This window comes from Sminthopsis crassicaudata, chromosome 4 (assembly GCF_048593235.1).
Source record: "Sminthopsis crassicaudata isolate SCR6 chromosome 4, ASM4859323v1, whole genome shotgun sequence".
NCBI classification, from domain to species: Eukaryota; Metazoa; Chordata; class Mammalia; order Dasyuromorphia; family Dasyuridae; genus Sminthopsis; species Sminthopsis crassicaudata.
The window spans coordinates 465289177-465310595 of record NC_133620.1 but is presented as its reverse complement, the minus strand read 5'-3'; the positions used below and the strand labels follow the sequence as shown (position 1 = coordinate 465310595).

Below are 21419 nucleotides of genomic sequence, written 5' to 3'. Positions count from 1 at the left end.
AGGTTCTTCCAGGTTGTTCTGAGAATCTATCATTCTATTTGCTCAACTTTCTTCTAGGAGTAGACAATTTCTTCTGGAAATTCTCCTATTAAATAATCATTACCAAATTTTAGCCTTATAGAAACTGCAAGAGCAAGAGGGAGAAGTGATGTTTTGCCTGTTTTATCTTATGGTATTATAGAATTTAGAATCAGAGGCCAGCTAGTTTAACACCCTCACTTCAAAGAGAAGGAAACGATGAGATTTAACGGCTTGCCCAAGGTCACAAAGCAATTCAGTTGGGATTCAAACTCATTTCCCCATTCAGATGACTGAAGGGAAAAAGTGAATCATCCAATAGAAAATGCTCAGATAGATTTAAATTTCTCCAAAACTTCCAATATTTGTCAAGGTTCACTGGGTCTTGATGAGGTCGATAAATAGCTAATATGGTGCTTTAAGGTTGACAAAGTACTTTATTTCTGTTATATCACTTAATCCCCAGAATGACTCTGGGAAGCTGGCGCTATTTGTTTTTGTTGAGTCATTTCACTTGTGTCCTCTCTGCCTTTCCAAATACTGATGTCATCAAAAGCTGGACATTTTTCAGCACCCTGGAGGATTCCATCGGATTAATTCCCCAGAGTTTGCTTAGCCACTCCCCTATTGTTGGGCACTAGGGCATCGCATTGCCATTGAGAGTCAATACAGCCCAAAATATGTGGAACCGGGCTGAGATATCTGGGGTCAAGAAGCTCTGTCGCATGTTGCCCATGTGACTGAAGATGGCTCGCTTCGCTTAGGTCTTGAGTTTTTTTTGTTTGTTTTTTTTTTTAATCTGTGAAATAAACATGTAATCTGGGCAACAGAATTGATTGAGCAAATTAATCTGATCATCCAACCCTACTTAAAATAAGTGGCAAATTGCTAGGTCTAACACAACACTGAGTATATACATTGGTGGCGTTCGCCTCCTGTGAACAAGGCTTAGACATTTCCATTCAAGCAATTAAGAGATCAAGCGGGAAAATCTTTGCTTGATTTAGAAACTTTTGAAAACCATTGGAAACTGCTCTCCCCAAAGTTGCCATCAACCTCTTAATCAGCAACCCTTTTTCCATCCTGATTTTTCTTGACCTCTTGGCAACCTTCTTTACTAGCAAGATTACCCTCTTCTTGAAGTTCTCTATGTTTTCTTGACAACTGCCCACCCTCCTCTCCATCCTCACAAGGAATCAGACAAAACATGGGCTTGGGTGAATACGCCCCATTTGATTTTTGTTTACATATATTGATGTTCTTTTCTTTTTCCTCCTAGTTACTTCCTGATTAGTCCCTCCCCAACCCCTGGTAGAGCCCTTCCTGGCACAAATGAATTCAGTCAAGCAAAACGAATGAACACCTGACCTACATCTTTCAAAGGGTGTGACTCATCCCGTACTTCTCTTCCACATCTCCTCCAAGAGGGTGGGGCGTTCTTCCCCATTAATCCCTGAAGTCACAGATGGTCATCGGATTAATCAGAGTTGTGATGTCTTTAAATGTCATCTTCCTTGTCACTATTTGGGTCAACTGTGATCAATAAGAACAGCGAGCATTTATGTAGCATTTCAGGATTTGTAAAGCACTTTACTAAGATTATCTCATCAGATCCTCACAAAAACTATGGGCAGTGGGTGCTCTTATCTCCCCTTTTTACAGATGAAGGAACTGAGATACAGGCAGATGAAAGCTAGAAAGTGTCTGAGGCTAGTTTTAAACTCAGGATTTCCTGGCTCCAAATCCAGAGCTTTACCCACCAAGTCATTTAGGGAATTTGTGTACTTTTTTCTGGTTTTGCTTTGTTCTGTATCAATTCACATAGATCTCCCCAGGTTTCTCTGATGTTTTTCTATCCATTATTTTTGGGGGTACAGTAATATCCCATTATATTCACAGGCCATTTGTTCAGCCAGAGATGGAAATTATTTTCAAAAAATGACATTGTAAATATGTGTGTAAATGTTTTTATAGATGTAGACATCTGTATACAGGAGGAAGGAGAGGGGAAGGAGGAGGAGGAGGAGGAGGAGGAGGAGGAGGAGGGGGAGGAGGAGGAGGAGGAGGAGGAGGGGGAGGAGGAGGAGGAGGAAGGGGAGGAGGAGGAGGAGGAGGAGGAGGAGGAGGAGGGGGAGGAGGAGGAGGAGGAAGGGGAGGAGGGGGAGGAGGAGGAGGAGGAGGAGGAGGAGGAGGAGGAGGAGGAGGAGGAGGAGGAGGAGGAGGAGGAGGAGGAGGAGAAGAAGAAGAAGAAGAAGAGGAAGAAGAGGAAGAAGGAGAGGAGAAGAGTAATGATAGTGCTCGAATGTATAGTTACTCAAATGGACAAGGAGAATGCTCCCCAGGGCAGCTGTATAACTAAGGTGAAGTATCTGGGATTTTGTCCTAACCACTGACATCGGGGGTGGAGCACCTCGAGAGTATCCTAATTACAACTGTGATGAGCCATCTCCTCCCTCTTTTAGGGTGCCACCCGTACCACGCCCTGCTGTGCCTCACTCCAGGAGCCATCTCATGCCTGTCAGATGTCGATGTCAGGGTGTAATATGCTCAAGATCAAGGACGAGTAACGCTGGGTGGAGAGGTAGAGAAATGAACAGAGCAGAAAAGTGAGTAGTGAGTGACCAGGTGTCTGTCCCCAAAAGCAGGAGGTGCTGCTGATTCAGAAGGTGTGTGAGGTGGATGGGTTTGAGAGATCATATGATCTATACAATTCCTTATTCCGAAACTGAGACTCAGGGAGGAAAAATAACTTTGTGGTCAAAGCAAATTAGTGAAGAAAAATGGTACAAAACCTAGGTTTCCTGCCTCCCAGAACAAGGGTATCGCTACTACAGAGGGCAAATTAAAACAACCTCAGAGTCTGAAGGCAAATCCGAGCTCATCAATGTGAACTCGACGAAGGGTCCATCTTTATCCTGTGGTCCTCCATGATGGGCAGGTAGCCCAACGACTTTGGAACTGCTTTGGGCCGGGAGGCAGTTCATCTGAGGCTCGAAGGACAGTGCGTCCCAAATACAGGGCGACGAAAAGCAGAATAAGACCTGAAAACCACCAGTGTTTGTTCTGGTGAGGACATGAGACGATCTCATGAAAGAAGTCTTGCAAAGTAGGCTGACGTAATATGGACTTCGTACTAAATGTTGGGGATCCAAAGGAAGCCCAGAACAGTTCCTGCCCACGAGGAGCTCGTATTCTAATGGGGGACAGAACACAGGAGTAACCAGATATACGTGGCACATGCAGAGTCGATGGAAGGCAACCCCAGAAGAAAAGATAGCAGCAGCTAAGGGGATGGGGAAGGGCCCCTTGAAGAAGGGAGTGACTCGAGTCTTGAAGGAATCCAGAAACTAAAAGGCAAAAATGAGAGGGGGAAATGTCTTTGAATGTCTTCTCTTATCCCTCTGAACAAAATTTTATCCTACAGGCAATGGGGAACCACTGAAAATGGGGTAAAAAGCTAAGTAGAACTTCTTAGGTAGTTTATTTTGGCAGTAATATGAAGGAAAGACTGATGGGAGGCAGGATGGTCCAATGGAAAGAGCGTATTCTCAAGGGCAGATGACATGGATTTAAATTCCATCTCTGACAATCATTAAAGCCGGGACTCAGTTTCCTCAATTGTAAGAGGATGAATTAGACTCAATAGTTTCAGGAATTCTTCTAGGAGGAGAGACATTGAGGCAGAAAGACCCATTAGTTCAGTAATCCACGTGAGAATCACAGAATCGGAACACTGGAGGGGACCTCAGAGGCCACACATGAGCACCTGGTTCTCCGGCCTCCACAGGGGGAGACATTCTCATAGGCAATTTACCTTTGGACAGTCCTCATTCTCAGGAAGCCTCAAATTGCCTCTTTGCTCACCCATTGCTCCTGGCTCTGAGCAAAAAATGTCTACTTTTTCTGCTGCTTGACAGTCCTTCAGAGACTTGAAGCTCATGTCCCCCTCAGAGAGAAATGAGACCTCAGATCCTGGCAGTGGCGACCCGGTGACGAGCTACTTGTGAAATCTGAGTCCTGAATTTACATCTAGACTCTATTCCTTTCTACCTATAGAACCATGGGAAAGCCATGATTCTTCTCTGAGACTCAGTTTCCTCATCTGTTAAATGGATGAGTTTAATGAGAGAGGACCTAGTGTTTGTTTATATAGGACATTTGGTTCCTTCCAACAACCCTGTGAGGGAGTTATTATTCCCTACTCACTCCCTAGGGTTATTATTTTGCTGTTTTTCCTGCTCTATAGCGGGGAAATGGGTCCAGAATGCTTAATTAACACTACTAAGTATTTGAGGCAATATTTTAATTCAGGTCTTCCTGAATCCCAATCCAGCGCCCCGTTCACTCTAATATCCCTTCCATCCATCCATCTGGGAGTGGAAATGGGAAGTGGCCAGAGGTCCCATCCACAGGACTTAGCTAACGGGATTAGGGAAGGTGAAGGAGAGAGCTCTGGGTCTGGAGCTAGGTGGCTGGGAGGAGGATGGCACCCACTACAAACAGAGGCAGTAGGTATTGGGGGGGAGATGACCTCAGTTTGGGACGTTAAAGTTTTGGTCGGGTACTGAGGTGCTGCTGATTTTCTCCAAGGAGGGCCCACGGTGGAGACTGGGGGATGCAGGGGAAAGAGGAGGACCCCACTTTGGATCCTGGGTGGAGGCAGCAGAAATGAGCATTATCCAAAGCATTTCCTCCAGGGAGCCAAGTCAAGAGCTGTAGTATGTTGGGGGCCCATAAGGGAAGGCTAGCCAGGGCTTCCAATGGGAGAGGGCATCTGGAAAATAAGCAGGAATCTGAGGATGGGCTGAGGCCTTGTCATGGCGGGAGGGGAGCACACATGACTCAGCAGGTGGGGGCTCGATGCTCTCAGGCATCTGCGTCATCTGGCACAAACCAGGTTGGCTCCGGGGCACCCGGGCTGGGGGTGGCGGGTAGGGGAAAGAAAGATCTGATCCTGATAGGAATATCGTCAGCCTCAGAGTCTCCTGGGCATGAGCTTCACAAGAAAGACTCCCTTTCCGGTGTCCTGGCTCTAGCTGATAAGCTCAGAGATCCCTCCCCTGCTCTTCTTTCTTCAACTAGGAGAAAGCTAACTAGGACAGGGCAGCAAGGAGGCTGTGGTTTGGAGAACAGTGGCCATAACCAAAAAAAAAAAATTGGTTATTGATATATTTTTACCAGACCTGGAATTGCACTGACGCAAGGCGCTTCTATTAGGGAAATTCCCTCTACCAATGCAGAGCAGCAACTGTTCTGTGATTTATAGTCTTAGAAGGTTGGCTGGGCCATTAGAGCTATAGTGCCACAGAGGGCATCTGAGTCAGAGTCAATGGAGGCAGAAATAAGAGAGATATTGGTATTAGAGTATTGAAGCACACTTGGACAGAAAGGATCTGGGAAGGAAAGATGGAAGGAAGGAAGGAAGGAAGGAAGGAAGGAAGGAAGGAAGGAAGGAAGGAAGGAAGGAAGGAAGGAAGGAAGGAAGGAAGGAAGGAAGGAAGGAGAGAAAGGAGAGAAGGAAGGAGAGAAAGGAGAGAAGGAAGGAGAGAAAGGAGAGAAGGAAGGAAGGGAGGAAGGAAGGAAGGAAGGAAGGAAGGAGAGAAAGGAGAGAAGGAAGGAAGGAAGGAAGGAAGGAGAGAAAGGAGAGAAAGGAGAGAAGGAAGGAAGGAAGGAAGAAAGGAAGGAAGGAAAACTATGCATTTATTAAGTGCCTGTTTTATACAATTCATAGAAACATATTACAAAAAAGAGAGAAACTTAGGGTGAGAGGGAAGGCCCTCAATAATAAATAAATGAACAAATAAATGAATGAATGAATCAAGCATTGTACAAAAGATTTCTCCAATCACTGAGTGAAGAGAGGCTGGCTCCCTGGACTTCAGGCTGAGACAACAGAAGCGGAGTAGCCATTTTGGAGCAGTGGAAAGATGAGTGCCCTTGGAGCCCGAGGGTCTAGTTTCAAATCTTGGCTCTGCTCCCCACGACCTGCGTATTGAGCAGGCCACAGCCTCGTTGCGTCTGTCTCCTCAACAATCAGTTTGAGGGTTGGACTAAAAGGTCCCTCAGGCTCCAAATCAATGATTCAGTGATCTGTGGCACAGCTAGGTACTGTCCCCTTGCCCTGTGATGCTCCTGGGCCACTGTCTATACCAGGAAGGAGAGGAGTCCCGGATGTTCTCAGGATTTTGAGTCTGACGGGGCCCTGGCTCAAGCAGCAAGCAGTGAAGAGTTTGGCTTTTCTACCTCCTTTCCCTCTCTGGGCCTCCTTACTTAAGGCTCAGGCCCTTCACTTGGCTTTCAACAGGTTGTGACCTTAGGCCAGTCACTGAAACCTGTCTGAACTCAGTTTCCTCAGCTAGCCAGTGCCTGGCCCAAGGGAGGTGCCTAATGGATGCCTGAGCAATTGTTTGATTCAAAGGAAGCAACTAAACCCCGGCTCTCAAGCTGATACCACAAAAAGAGGCTGGAGGCTCTGGAGTCACTTGACCTGAATTCGTGTCTCCCTTTTGAGGCTTATTACCTACACAGCCTTGAGCCGCGTTTCAGGGCCTCAGTTTCCCCATCTGTACAATGACGGGTCAGCCCAGAGCCGCCCTCCAGCCATGTTTGGGACCCTCCATTCTCCCCACCTCTCTCCCTGACCTCCTCCTGCCCCTCTCCTTCCCAGGTGTGTAGGAGGCGTGAGTCAGGCTGACAGCACGCCTCCTCCCCTGGGCTGGTAACTCTATGCTTCCTCTACCCATCTCCCAGAACTCCCAGAGCTCAAGGGGACAGGCCCCTGCAAGGGGAGGGGAAGGGATGTTGTCAGTCCTAAATCCTCCTTCAAACATGGCTCCAGATGAGGCTCCCCGGTGCCCCTAAGGTTCCCTTTCCGCCCTGGACCAAATTCCTGAGACCAGGGCTGCCCCTCTGATAACCCTCCCCCCCCTTCCGAGCCAGCAGCTCCTAGCCCCTCTTGGGAATCTTCATCTAAAACTGAACTGTTTCCCTTTCTCCATAAGGATCTCAGAAGGCCAGGCTGGGAAGGACAGGAATCAAGCCAAAGGAAAGAAGATCTAAGAGTGAAATTCCGGGCCCAGTGGGGGGAGATATTTAGTGAGAAGCGAGGGTCGTCCTCCCCCCTTCAGAACCTCCTCCTCCCACCTAGGCTCCCACCCTCATCCGGGTCTTCAGTTCCAGGCAGATAACGAAGCAGGAACGTGCAGGCTGTGGAGGTCAGAGGCTGGGGCCTCCACTGGGAAGAGGGAGGGGGGCAAGCAAGAAAGAGAAGCCTCCTTCTGGAGCCTTTCGGGTTCCTACTTGAATCCAGGCCGACATGCAGTGGGGGAGGGGCAGGGGGTGATTCATTGGCCCCCTGAGGCGACTTTAGACGATGGGGACTGAGCAAGGGCTGGGGGGCAGGTGGGCAGACACTGGCAGCGTGTCTGTCTCGCTGGGGGGGATGTGATGGGTCGTGTAGCGTTTCCCAATGAAGGAGCCGACATACAGCTGCTCAGGAGAGGCTGGGTCCTCGGGCCACCAAAGGCTGGAGCTGGGGAAGCAGACAACAAATATCTGGTAAATAAGCGCCCGCTCCTGCTCAAACAAGAGCCATCTCCTGCCCCAGGGAGCTTCCTGTCTCCATAGAGAACTGCCCGATTTTGGACTCCCAGGACTTGAGTTTCAACCTTCCCACCTCTGAACCTCAGTTTCCTTCTCCTGTAAATGGCAAGATAAACTGCAGGGCTTTGAAGGCCCCTTCCACCTAGAGATATCTGAACCTCTGTTTGCTCTCAGTTCTTTCTTTCTTTCTTTCTTTCTTTCTTTCTTTCTTTCTTTCTTTCTTTCTTTCTTTCTTTCTTTCTTTCTTTCTTTCTTTCTTTCTTTTCTTTCTTTCTTTCTTTCTTTCTTTCTTTTCTTTCTTTCTTTCTTTCTTTTCTTTCTTTCTTTCTTTCTTTCTTTCTTTCTTTCTTTCTTTCTTTCTTTCTTTCTTTCTTTCTTTCTTTCTTTCTTTCTTTCTTTCTTTCTTTCTTTCTTTCTTCTTCCTTCCTTCCTTCTTCCTTCCCCTCCCTCCTTCCCTTCCTTCTCTCTCTCTCTCTCTCTCTCTCTCTCTCTCTCTCTCTCTCTCTCTCTCTCCTCTCTCTCTCTCTCTCTCTCTCTCTCTCTCTCTCTCTCTCTCTCTCTCTCCTCTCTCTCTCTCTCTCTCTCTCTCTCTCTCTCTCTCTCTCTCTCTCTCTCTCTCTCTCTCTCTGTCCTCTCTCTGTGTCTCTCTCCTCTCTCTCTCTCTCTCTTTCTCTCTCTCTTTCTCTGTCTCTTGTCTCTGTCTCTGTTTCTCTCTCTCTCTCTCTGTCTCTGTCTGTCTCTCTCTCTCTCTGTCACTGTCTTTCTTTCCCTCTCTCTTTCTATCTTTCTTTCTTTCTTTCTTATTGGGGTTAAATGACTTGCTCAGGGTCATGCAGCTAGGAAGAGTTAAGTGTCCAAGGCTGACTCTGACCTCAGGACTGGTGCTCTATCCATTGCACTTTCAAGCTGCCCCTGCCCTCCAGTATGAAAGCCTGTAAAATGACTCAGTAGCTCATTGCTATGATCCCAAACTTCTCTGTGCCTCAATGAAGGGGCTGAATTAAATGGTCTCTTCCAGGTAGGGACCTTCTTGATAAGAGAGTCTTTATAACGTCTGAGGGAGGTGGGGAAGCTTCCAAGATGAACTTAGATTTGAGTTGGGCTTTCAAGGATGAATAGGGATTCTGGGTGATGTTTGGTCATAGGGAACTGCAGGAGCAAAGACCTGGAAATGGGAGAATGTGGAATGTGGGGGCAAGTACATCAAAGACTCAATGAACAAGTATGTATTAGGTGCCCATAGCAGGGCAGCTCAGTGGCGCAGTGGAGACAGCATCAGCCCTTGAGACAGGAGGCCCTGAGTTCAAATTTAGCCTCACTAATACCTACTGGCTGTGTCACTCAATCCCAATCTCTTTACAACAACAACAGCCACAAAAATCTCAGGCACTGGGCTAGGCTACAAGTACAAAATGAAACACCTCCTATTCACAGTCAGGAAACGTCCATGATGTGGGCGGGGATGCGGGAAGGACATTAATTTAAAAGTTACATTAATTTAAATAAAAGGACATTAATTTAAATAAAAATAAAAGGACTGTTTTCCAAATAAATAACAAAAACTTAAAACATAAAATCGAATTGGATATTTTTAACATGTTTAACATATATTGGATTACTTGCCATCGAGGGGCAAGACGGGGGGGGGGGGGGGGGGGGGGTGGGGGGGAATTGCAACACAAGGTTTTGCAAGAGTCAGTGTTGAAAAATGATCTTTGCGTATGTTTTGGAAATAAATAACTTGACTAAAAAATTAAATTAAATTAAAAGAAAAAAGTTACAGTCAAAAAAATAAAATAAAGTAGAATTGGGAAATAGCGCTGGCCCTCTGTAGCCTAGCGCTGACCACATGACCCGGCTTTCACTTGTACAGGAACTCCCAGGAAGGAAATTCCTTCTACCAGTACAAACTGTGCCTTAGAATTTTAGAGTTGGACTGAAAGGTTAAAGGTCTTCCCTCAAATGTGTCACAGGCAGAGTTGAGTCCAATTTACTCCTGACTTCAAGGCCAGTTCTCTAGCTAGAGATGGCTTTCCTGGTACACTGGAGGAGCTTAATAATTGCTTGGGGGTTGCCTAGGGTGTGATTCTAGCAGAAGAGTCCCTTTACTGGACCATCCATAAGAGGAAATGCAGGTGGGTATTGCCCCCTGGTGGCTGATCCCGGCCCTGCAACCCTTCCAGCACGGACAGCTCCCACCTGGATCTTCTCCCTGGGTCCTCCGTATTATCTGAATGCCCCCGGCCTGGCAGGAAGAACAAGGCGAGAAGCTGCCGGAATTAATGCAAAATGGGCTTCCCTCTCTGGGTCTCCACGACCCTGGGGGTCCAGGAAGCCTAAGCCTAAGGGTCCTGGGCGGGGAGGGCAGGTGACGGATGGAATGGGGGAGCCCCAAGGGGAGCATCTGAGGAGCCCGGAGAGGAGGAAGCCCCACCGCTCCCAGGAAGGCCGGCTCTATTCAAATCCTGTTTCTGACCCTGAACAAATAACATCCTCCCCCGAGCCTCAGTTTCCTCATCTGTCAGCTCTCAGTCCCTGCTTGTGGCCTGATCCCTCCCAGCCCACACTGACGAGGGGCCGAGGCTCCGGGACTCACAACTGGACCGTGGAGGCCACGAAGAAGGCGAGCACCAGGAGGCCAGCCAGGGTGGACAGGATGGAGGTTATGACGATCATGCAGCCGCTCCTCCTGCCGGGCCATGTGTCAATGCTGCTGGGAGCCCGCCCTGGAGAGAACGAGGCGGGGGGGTCAGGAGGGAGAGGGGAGACGGGGAGGGTGGGAGAATGGGGGCAGGGAAAGGGAGACAGGGAAAAGAAGGGTGGGAGAATGGGGGCAGGGGAGGAAGTCAGGGAGAGGAAGAATGGGAAAAGATATACATGAACTGATGTAAAACAAGTGAGGAACCTAGGGCACGTTGTACACAGTACCAGTAACACTACATAACCTATGTCACATTTTATATTTACTAATTCAGGGAAGATATCTCAGTGGAGAGACAGAACAGGGACCAGAGGAGGAAACCAGGCCTGGGGTTCAAATTCCATTTCTGATGCTTAGGATCTATGTGATCTTAACACTTAATCTCTATGAGCCTCAGTTTCTCCCTCTGTAAGATGGAGAGATTGGTCTGGACATTCTCTGAGGTCCCTTCTAGCTCTGGAATTATCAGTTGGGCTTTGAAGAACAGGCCAGAATGCACGTGGTACAGAACAGAAAGGACATTCCGGGTGCAGGGGCAGCCCGAACGAGGGCGTTCCCACTCCCAGATTACCCAGGTGACCTTTGGGTGACCAAGCCAGCTGCATGAGAAAGGGACCTTTCCTCCTCTCAAGGGAAGACGCTGTCCCAGACGCTGAGCCCTACCTTGGTTGAGAGTGATTGGGTCAGACCACCTTGTCTCGGCCTTGGGCTGGCCGTTGTCGTCCATCACAAGAAACTTCACACTGGGGAGGAATTGAGACAGTCAGTGTAGGAGAGTCGCAGGTTCTGAGCTTGTCGGGCCCTCAGACTTCTTGGAAATCCAACCACCCAAGCAGTTGGTCAGATGCCATCCTGCATCATTGGGATTGTAATTTAACTTCTCGGGAATTCCCGGCTTCTCTCTCCAGCCAGGGGAGATTTAATCTCTGGAGGCCTTCCTTGACTGCCCTAGATCCCATCCATCTCCCCTTCCCCAGAACCCTAAGGTACCTATTGTCTACAACATATTGCTCAATCTTCCTGTTCAACTACAAGCTTCTCAGGGGCAGGAGCAATGCCAGGATCCTAGATTTGGAATTGGAGGACTCTCACCATATTTGGAATTGGAGGACTCTCACCATCTAGTACAATTCTCCCATTTTACAGATGAGGAAACTGAGGCTAATCAGACAAATGATTTCATCACTGGACAGTGGGGTTTTTTCATGATCTCATAGACACAGAATAGGAAGGCTTTTGGAGACCATGAGTCCAACCAGCAAGGAAATGGAGGCCCAGAGATATGGCATCACACTGGCAGATGATGTCAGTCTTAAAACTCAAACTTCTGGGACTCAAGTTCATGGGCGCCATGTTGGCAGTGCTCTCCCCTCTTGCTTCTCTTACCTTCTGTCCACTGGTCCCTGCCCCCTACTCTCTCATCTGCACCCACTGGTCTGAGCACAGAGAAGAAAGACTGATACTAATTCATGGCTTGAAACTTGAGCCAGTAAGAATTGGGAATCGAGAGAATGCCCATCCATTGGGGAATGGCCAAATATGATTATGATGAAATGCTACTGTACTATAAGAAATGGCAAGCAGGATGATTTCAGAAAAACCTGAAAAAAAAAACTGATACCAATGAGTGAGCAGAACCAAGAGAATATTGTCACAGTAACACTGTGCCATCATCAACCGGGAACGACTTCCATCTTCTCAGAAATGTTATCCATCTGCACAGAAAGAACTGATGGAGTCTTTTTTGGTTCTGGTTTTCTTCCATAAAATGACTAATGTGTCATGTGGCAGATTTTATGTTTACTATCTCAGGGAGGGGGAAAGAGAAGAAAGGAAGGATAGAACTTGAAACTCAAAATCTAAAAAGTTCCGGATATTACAAATTGCTTTTCCAAGTAATTGGAGAAAAACAAAATATTATTTTTTAAAATTATATATTTTATAATAGAAATAAAATAAAACTCAATAAAAATAATATAAAACACAATAAAAGAATGAAATTTGAGCCAGTCCCCTCCTCACCTTGGACACAAGATCCCAAATCTAGAAGTGAGATCTTAGGGATGTCCAAAGTAAGCATTTCAGGATCCCAGGTCTAGAGAAGGAGGGGTCTTAGGGATCTAGTCCATTGTAAGCATTTCAGGATCCCAAGTCTAGAGAAGGAGGGGTCTTAGGGATCTAGTCCATTGTAAGTATTTCAGGATCCCAATTCTAGAGAAGGAGGAGTCTTAGGGATCTAGTCCAATGTAAGTATTTTAGGATCCCAAGTCTAGAGCAAGAGGGGTCTTAGGGATCTAGTCCAATGTAAGTATTTCAGGATCCCAAGTCTAGAGAAGGAGGGGTCTTAGGGATCTAGTCCATTGTAAGTATTTCAGGATCCCAAGTCTAGAGAAGGAGGGGTCTTAGGGATCTAGTCCAATGTAAGCATTTCAGGATCCCAAGTCTAGAGAAGGAGGGGGTCTTAGGGATCTAGTCCATTGCAAGCATTTCAGGATCCCAAGTCTAGAGAAGGAGGGGACTTGGGGTCTAGTCCAATGTAAGTATTTCAGGATCCCAAGTCTAGAGAAGGAGGGGTCTTAGGGATCTAGTCCATTGCAAGCATTTCAGGATCCCAAGTCTAGAGAAGGAGGGGTCTTAGGGATCTAGTCCATTGCAAGCATTTCAGGATCCCAAGTCTAGAGAAGGAGGGGTCTTAGGGATCTAGTCCATTGTAAGTATTTCAGGATCCCAAGTCTAGAGCAGGAGGGGTCTTAGGGATCTAGTCCAATGTAAGCATTTCAGGATCCCAAGTCTAGAGAAGGAGGGGTCTTAGGGATCTAGTCCATTGCAAGCATTTCAGGATCCCAAGTCTAGAGAAGGAGGGGACTTGGGGTCTAGTCCATTGTAAGCATTTCAGGATCCCAAGTCTAGAGAAGGAGGGGTCTTAGGGATCTAGTCCAATGTAAGCATTTCATTTATTTTTTTTTAGCTTTTTATTTTTAAAATATATACATAGTTTTCAACACTCACCCTTGCAAAACCATGTATTCCAAACTTTTTCCCTCTCTTCTCCCCACCCCTTCCCTTAGACAACAAGTAACCCCATTTTTGTTAAACATGTGCAATTCTTCTACATATATTCATATACTTTTTAAAAACTAATTTTTATTGATGCCTTAGTACTGATGCTTCCCAGTAAGAGAAAAGCAATGAAATATAACAATAACTATGCCTGACAATGAATATAACCTGTTTTCTCATCTGTAAAATGGAGCTAATAGTAGCACCTTATATGAGTAGAGCCTGTTCACATAATCATGGATTATGAGTTGGAATGGACTCCAAAGGCTAAAGTTCATACCCCTCAAATTTACAGATAAGGAAACTGAGGCAGGCAAAAGTCAAATGACTTTCTCAAGATCACACAGTTAATAAATATCTGAGACAATATTTGAAGTCAGGTTTTCCTGGCTCCAAATCCAGTAACCTCTCCACTATACCTGTGAAGAGCAAATGATATAGCATGAAAAAAGATATTGCAAGCCTTGAAGTGCTCTATAAATGTTGTACTGTCTCTTGGCAAAAATACTGGCGTGGCTTACCATTTCCTTTTCCAGCTCATTTTACAGACAGCTCAAGATCACACAGTACTAAGTATCTGAGAATGAATTTGAACTCAGGTCCTCCTGACACCAGAGCTGGTGCTTTAGTCACTGGGTCACTTAGCTGCTTCTTGATAAGTATTAGCTAGCTACTCTGTACATTAGTCTCTTTTCTGGTTCCTTATATTTCATTTTTTTTATCAGTTCATTAAAATTTTCCCAAGTGTTTTTAAGTTCCTCAAAGAAATAATTTTTCATAACACAATAATATTCCATTCTAAAATAGAGAATTTACTCAAATTTATAAGGATTCAAGCCATTCTCCAATTGATAAACGGTCAAAGAATATGAACAATTTTCAGATGAAGAAATTAAAACCATTGCTAATCACATGAAAAATGCTCTAAATCACTATTTATCAGAGAAATGCAAATCAAAACAATTCCGAGATATTTCTACAAAACTCTCGGATTGCTTAAATTGACAGGAAAAGATAATGATGAATGTAGGAGGGGATGTGGGAAAACTGGGACACTGATGCATTGTTGGTGGAGTTGTGAACAGATCCAACCATTCTGGAGAGCAATCTGGAATTATGCCCAAAAGGCTATCAAACTGTGCATCCCCTTTGATCCAGTAGTGTCTTTACTAGGCCTGTATCCCAAAGACCTCATAAAGGAGGGAAAGGAATCCACATGTGCAAACATATTTGTGGCAGCCCTTTTTGTAGTGGCCAGAAACTGGAACCGGAATGGTTGCCCATTGGTTGGGAAATGGCTAAATAAGTGATGGTATGTAAATTGGAATATTATTGTTCTAGAAGAAATGATTTCAGAAAGGCCTGGGGAGACTTACAAGTACTGATGCTGAATGAAGTGAATAGAACCAGGAAAAGAACATCGTACACGGCAACAACAACTGCCATGATCAATGCTGATGGATCTGGCTCATTTCAAAAATGAGATGATTCAGGTCAATTCCAAAAGGCTTGTGATGGAAAATGCCATCCACATCAAGAGAGAGAATTATGGAGACCGCGTGTGGATCACAACGTCGCATTTTCACTCTGTTGTTCTTTGCTTGCTTTATATTTCCTTTCTCATTTTTTCCTTTTTGATCAGATTTTTCTCGTGCAGTATGATAATTGTGGAAATATGTATATAAGAATTGCACATGTTTACCATACATTGGATTATTTGCTATCTAAGGGAGGGGATAGGGAGAAAGGAGGGAGAAAAAAATTGGAACATAAGGTTTTGCAAGGGTGAGTTTTGAGAACTATTTATGCAGGTATTTTGAAAAGAAAAAGCTAAAAAAATAATATCCCATTACATTCATATACAGACATGAAAGCCAGCATTTATAGAGCTTTAACTTGCAAAGCATCTGGCATGTGTTCTGTCACCTGTTCCTCACAGCAACCTGGGAGGGAGGTGCTTTAATTAGCCCCATTTTACAGATGAGGCATCTTTAAAATAGATCACAGTTTATTCAGCCATGCTCCAGTCAATCAGCATCCTCCTTGCTTCTAGTTCTTTGATAAAAGAAAAAGGCTGCTATGTATGAAATGGGGACCTTTTATTGTGTATGACAACTTTGGTGAAGATAAGGATTATTAGGTCAAAGGTGAGCTATTTTCTCCAACATTTCCAGAATGGCTGGGCCAGTTCACAGCTCCACCAACAATGTATCAGTTTGCCTTTTTTCCCACAGCTGACTATGGGAAGTCCAACACTGTATTTATTTTTACCTTACCTGCCAGCTTTCCTTTTGCAGAGGAGGAAGCTGAGGGCCACATACTTAAATCTGAACCAGAGCCCACATGTCCTGACTCTCTCAGGCTAGACCTTTTTTTTTTTTATTTTTTTTTATTTTATTTTTTTTTTTACTGTGCTTTGCAGAGCTTAAATGAGATACCGTAGAGCTGCCAGGGCTACAGAGAGAGGCAGGGCTGGTTTTCCCAGGAGAGCAGAACAGTGGGACTCACCTGTAAGGGCCAGGGGCCGGGAGAGGAGCGTTACAATACTCCTGACTTAGGTTTCCGAGGCAATTGGTATCACTGCCCACGCGGAGAATGGCGATGTCTTTTTCCTCGCATGGGTAAAAGTCAGGAGACAGCTTCAAGGTCATGTAGTAAAGGCTTGTTGGCAGCATAGTGTAGGAGGGGATCTCAGCTGCAGTTTTAGGGTTCTGGAAATTCTTGGTGGCTACAAGTAGGAGAGAAAGGGGAACCTTAGCAAGTCTCAGGATTGGCCCCATCTAGTTATGGTAGAGCCTCGTCCCTTCTCACTTGGACCCTCCATCAAGTACCCTTTTCTAGAGCCTAGATTAGGTAGAATTCAGCCACTAGGATAATCCCCTCCTTGCCATTGGATGATCTGGTTTTAAGATGCCCTCCCACATAGAAATTGCTGTGTATTATTTAAGGAGGAGAGAAATATCTTAAACTCTCAAAGGAATGAATCCCTAATGATTGAATTTCAGCCTTAAAAAAGTTGGGGCCTGAGGCCGTCCTCTGGCGGGCATCTGGCTACGTCAGCTTCTGGTAAGGCCCATCCAGTGCTGGGAGAATCCGCCTCCTCCCTCCCCCCCCAGCCCACCGGACATACCGTTGCTGAAGGCCACCACCAGCCAGATGGCATCTGTTGAGTTGGCGTGCTCTGTGAAGACGCATCTGGGCTGGTCCAGGGAGAAGGTGGCTGAAGTGACCTTCCCCTCAAGGGCATGGGAGGAGATCTGGGGAGTGTACAGGATCTGATCTGCAGAAAACCGGAGAGGGGCGTGACTCTGGGGAATGCTCCCAACCAAGAGAGATCTGGGGATCTGAAGGATCTGGGAGATCAAGGGGATCTGAAATTCCCAACTCCAGGCCCAGGGCATCATCCATGACACCGCAGGGCCTCCTCAGTGGACTCCTAGGTGCCCTGTAGGCTCAGGATCAGGGTTTCAATCCTGTCACCTTCTGAGCCAGAGATCCTCAACCACAAAATGAGGGATGGGTCCTTTCCAGCTTTGTCTCTGCCTCTGAACTCCAAACCACCTCATGCATGTTTGTGCCTCATCTCTCCCCCTGGACTTGTCCATCTGCTTCCTGCCTCAAACTGAGACCTGGGAAACCTTAATAAGGCCAACGTCTCCCACTGTCTCCAGGGCCATCTCCAGGCAGCTTGGTCTCTCTCTGGCCACTGGACCTGGATGGCTCCGGAGGGAGAAGTGAGGCTGGTGACCTTGCCCAGCCTCCCTCACTTCAGTCCAACCCACTCACATGTCCTGGCATCCCCTTCCCAATATCACAACCGAAGGACAAACAATATTCCCTCCATCCAAAGAAGAGAGCTCTGCTTCAGCACTTGCCGGCCGGGGACAGCTCCTCATTAGGACACTTGTGGGAGTCCCACCCAGGGGAGTCAAGTGTATGAGGTTAGATTCAAATTCAAGTCTAGCCTTTCTTTAATTATTATTATGACTAATAATATAATAAATAACATATAATATAACAGGATATAATATATATAATATAATCTGATATAATATAACATAATAAATATAATAAAAAATAAATAGTGCCTTAGTTCTAATATCACAGGAACTTTGAGCTGGAAGGAACCTTAGGGGCTACAAAATCTATCTCTTTCTACAGATATAGAAGCTGTCTAATCCTCTAGTGTTTATTCTACTCTTTTCTCCTTGTTGGGGAGGACTCAAGTGAAAGAAAAATGGAGGGAGGAAGAAGAAGAGAGGCTGAGAGGGCCCCTCCTAATTCTATTTTGCATGGCTGGGCAGCATGCACTTCCCCTGCCGCCCATAAATCTCCTTTAGAGCCAGTGGACCATGGGGCATGCACGGGGCAGCCCAGGAATCAAACACTTATCAGCGCCAACAACTGGACTTTCTTGTCCCTGTGACCCTCAGCCTACTTCCTCTCTGGTCTCAGGCACTTTGCAGAAAACACTTTGCAGGAAAATAGGATCTTGGATCTGGAAGGGACCTCAGAAGGCCGTCTGATCCAATCCCCTCATACAGATGGGGAAACTGAGGCCAGGAAGTCAGGTGAGATTTGTCAAAGATCACGCTGGTGGGCAGTGACAGAGACAGGACAATCCGGGAGGATGCACTTCAGAGATCCCAGACCCAAGGTATCCTAGGCTACCCTTGCGATGGTGATAGTGTTCAGGGATAATTTGGTGTCGTAGAAGGAGCCTCAGAAGACTTGGGAGTTCTGGGAGATAGTAGGTATGGGGTTTGGGTTTTTTAAATATATTTTTATCTTTTCTTTCTCTATCACCTTCACTCTGAATATCTCCAGGACTGTGCCAGAGCCAGATCAAACCGATTCAGGCTAATTGATTATTCAAAGTTCAGTGTAAACGAATACAGCCCAGAAACTGCAAATGCTCCAAATCCAGGTTTGCTTGGTCGCTTTCTTTAATGGTGTAGATTAAGCTTAAAAGTGTATTGTGGGAAAAAAACATGTATTGTGAAGACAACTAGATAGCAAAGTGGAAAGAGCAGAAGTAGAAAGTCAAGAGTAGAAACAGGAGGATCTGAGTTCAAATCTAGCCTCAGACACTTACTGGGTGATCCTGGGAAGGTCACTTAGCCTTAATTACCTTCCCCTAGAAAAGCATATTTTAGATACATTTTTGTGTTTACATTCTCTTGAATACATCCTTCCTAAGTCATCTACCTACCAAGGTACTCTCTGTAACAAAGATTTTTTTAAAGGTTACCAAAAGCGGTACTAAAATTGATATTGTAATATTCCACATCCCCCGCAAAGGAGGGAAGCAGATGCATTTCTTTGCTTCCTCTCCAGGGGACCTTAGATTCTAATTCCTGCTCTGCTTTTATCTCTGTGATCTTGATTGGGCAAGTCCCCACCATGTGCAGTGAAGAAGTTGTATCAGAGAATGCTTATGTTCCTTCTGGCTCACATAGTATGTGACCGAATGTGAACCTCATAAAACCTAGAACTGGTAAGAACCCCAAAATCCAGCTAGTCCTACAGCCTCGTTTTACAGTATTGGAACCGAGGCCCAGAAACTGCTGCTAATGACTAGCCTAAGGTCATGGAGCAGGTGGCAGAGGAAGGATTTGAATCCAGCCCTTTCAACTTAAAATCTGGTATCTTTCTGCTGCAGTAGGTTGTATCCGGTGGGCAGAAAGCATTAGCTCTTTTCTTCCAGATGGGAAGAAGGATTTTGTGCTTTGGGGGAACCTCTCAGAAGAACACTAAATCTGGTTCCCCCGGGGAATCTGGGTTTGGATACCTGTTATGTTCTTGAGCAAATCCCTTTCCTCAGTTTCCCCCTCTGTAAAATGAGAGGCTTGGACCAGAGAGCCTCAGTGTATCTTCCAGCTCTGGCTCTATTATCTTCTGAATCTAAAACTCAGTTTCCCCAACTGTAAAGTGAAGAGTTTGAACTGTATGAACTCCGATATACCCTCCTTAGCATACCTGGCTTGTCTACAGAGTTTTACAGACTACGTGACCTCTGGGACTAGATCCTCGGCACACCTGGCTCGTTTACAGAACGGTCCCATACAGGGATGAATTTAAACTGAACTCGACCAAGCTTGTGGAGACCCTGCATGGAAAAGAAAAACTAAAAATAATCTGTTTCCTTAAATAAAGCTCCTCACCCCAAGGTCATGTCTTCATAGCAGTTCAAAGTTTATAAAGCATTTGAGGAAAACAACCCTTGGGGTTAAGTAGCACAAAAATTATCCCATTTTGCAGGTGAGATACTGAGTTCCTTGTCCAGTCTCATTTTGTAAGTGTCAGAGCTGGGATTTGAACTCAGATCCCTCAGTCAGGAGGCCAATTGAGGCTTGGTAGGGGTAGTATTGGAGCCTTCCTTCCTGGATGGATTTCTCTCAGAGCCCCCCCAGCAGCACCAGCGCCTCCTCCCAGGTCCCAGCACACTCACCCAAGCCAGTCCCAGCATGGCTACCGATGAGCAGCAGAAGCAGCAAGAGGAGAGGGTCCTGGGCCCGTTCCCTGGCCATGGTGGACAAAGCTCTGAGGGTGGCTCCCTTGGGGGGGTGACGTCTGCTCCTGGCCGGGTCTTAGCCCGTGGGAACAGGCTCAGTCTGCCTTGAGGGGCCTCATGTGGCTCCCAAGACGCTCAGGGCCCCCTCCCCACAGACAGACACGCGCTGGGCCCGGAGGAATGGGGGCTGAGACAAGCTGGTCGGGCAGGTTGTCCGGAGGTCCGAGGCAAGAAAAACCTGTACGCAGCGCGCCTTCCCTTCCGCCTCCAGCTGCAGGAGGGTCTGAGAGAGGGCACTTGGGAGGGACCAGTACCAGGCGGTGCCATCCGCCTCCTGGGGGAGTGCCCTCGCTTTCCTGGGGACCCCTGGATACCCCCGCCCTGGAGCCCAGCTCTCCTTCTGTGCCTCTAGGAGGCTGGGGCCGGGCAGTGGTGGGCAGAGCCCCCCTCCCCCACCAGCCTCTGCCTTAGCCGGGCCTTCCTAACCCCGGGTTCACCTTAACCGGGCGTTACTGAAATTCCTGGACACTGGCACGGCGGGGCTCCGGGAGCTCTCCCTTTCACCTCCCATGACTGATCACTTCCTCTCGTCTGCTGCCCCACACCCTCATTGGCTGCTTCTCCACAGCTTCTCAGCCCTGGAGCCTCCAAAGTTGCTCCACAAGCATTTATTAAGCACCTACTATGTGCCAGGCGCCAATACAGAGAAAGGCAAAACCTCGGGGAGCTCTGGTCCCGATGGGAGATTGCCAGTACCTCCTGGGGGCTGCAAGGATCTGTTCTCATAAGTGAGAAACCTTGGGCAAGCCCCTTCATCAGACTCTGTTTCCTCATCTGTAAAATGGGGACTTGATGGCCTCTGGCGACCTCAAAATCTTGTGTTCTTCAATGGGCTTTCAACATCCCCCGTGCTCATCACATACAATCTGAGACCGCTGTGCTCTCTCACTCCGAGACTGACTTTGGTGGGTAAGGAACGCCATTGGGGGCTCTGCCCCCCGCCCCTCCCCCCATGCTGCCCCGACTGGCAGGGGCTCCCCCGGGAAAGCACTCAGCCGACTCGTCAACTCCCTTTAAAACAGGGTCCCCAACCCAGGGAAGGACACCAGTGACACTAAGGGAAAAAAGGCTGAGAAATCTCAAATCCTCTAAGTCACCTCATCAAAGTCGGACCAGCAAGAAAGGCCAAGGGCCCTTTCCCAGAATCAAGGAGTCTGAATATCCACCAGCTGCCAGATTCCCCAGGGATGAGTCACCCCACTCCCCAGGTCCTGGCTCCCCTCCCTCAATGCCTGGTTCCACTTCTCTCTCTCTCTCACCTTCTCCTCTCCTTCTCCTCTCCTTCTCCTCTCCTTCTCTCTCTCTCTCTCTCTCTCTCTCTCTCTCTCTCTCTCTCTCTCTCTCTCTCTCTCTCTCTCTCTCTCTCTCTCTCTCTCTCTCTCTCTTTCCTTCTCATCTGTCTGTCTGTCTCTCTGTCTCTCTCTCTGTCTCTCTTTCTCTTTCCTTCTCATCTGTCTGTCTGTC

General features: G+C 46.9%; 1 protein-coding gene across 1 annotated transcript; it reads right to left on the bottom strand.

Moving 5' to 3' along the window:
• Positions 1 to 7056: 7056 nt before the first annotated feature.
• On the bottom strand, positions 7057 to 20180 carry UPK3B (uroplakin 3B). Its single transcript, XM_074264137.1, has 6 exons — positions 19833 to 20180; positions 16512 to 16661; positions 15890 to 16109; positions 10985 to 11064; positions 10217 to 10346; positions 7057 to 7549 (listed from the first exon to the last, which is right to left on the bottom strand). Exons 1-6 carry the CDS (start codon positions 19909 to 19911, stop codon positions 7384 to 7386), a joined length of 825 nt encoding a protein of 274 aa, XP_074120238.1. The 5' UTR covers positions 19912 to 20180; the 3' UTR covers positions 7057 to 7383.
• Between the last annotated feature and the right edge of the window lie 1239 nt (positions 20181 to 21419).

Bases quoted from the DNA above. Each gene is read 5' to 3' on its own strand.
- UPK3B (XM_074264137.1), bottom strand. From the start codon at position 19,911: ATGGCCAGGGAACGGGCCCAGGACCCTCTCCTCTTGCTGCTTCTGCTG. The intron at 10,347-10,984 runs GTAGGGCTCAGC...CGTTCTCTCCAG, and splicing joins CCCAATCACTCTCAACCAAG to GGCGGGCTCCCAGCAGCATT. The intron at 7,550-10,216 runs GTGAGTCCCGGA...CTGCTTCCCCAG, and splicing joins GTGGCCTCCACGGTCCAGTT to CTCCAGCCTTTGGTGGCCCG.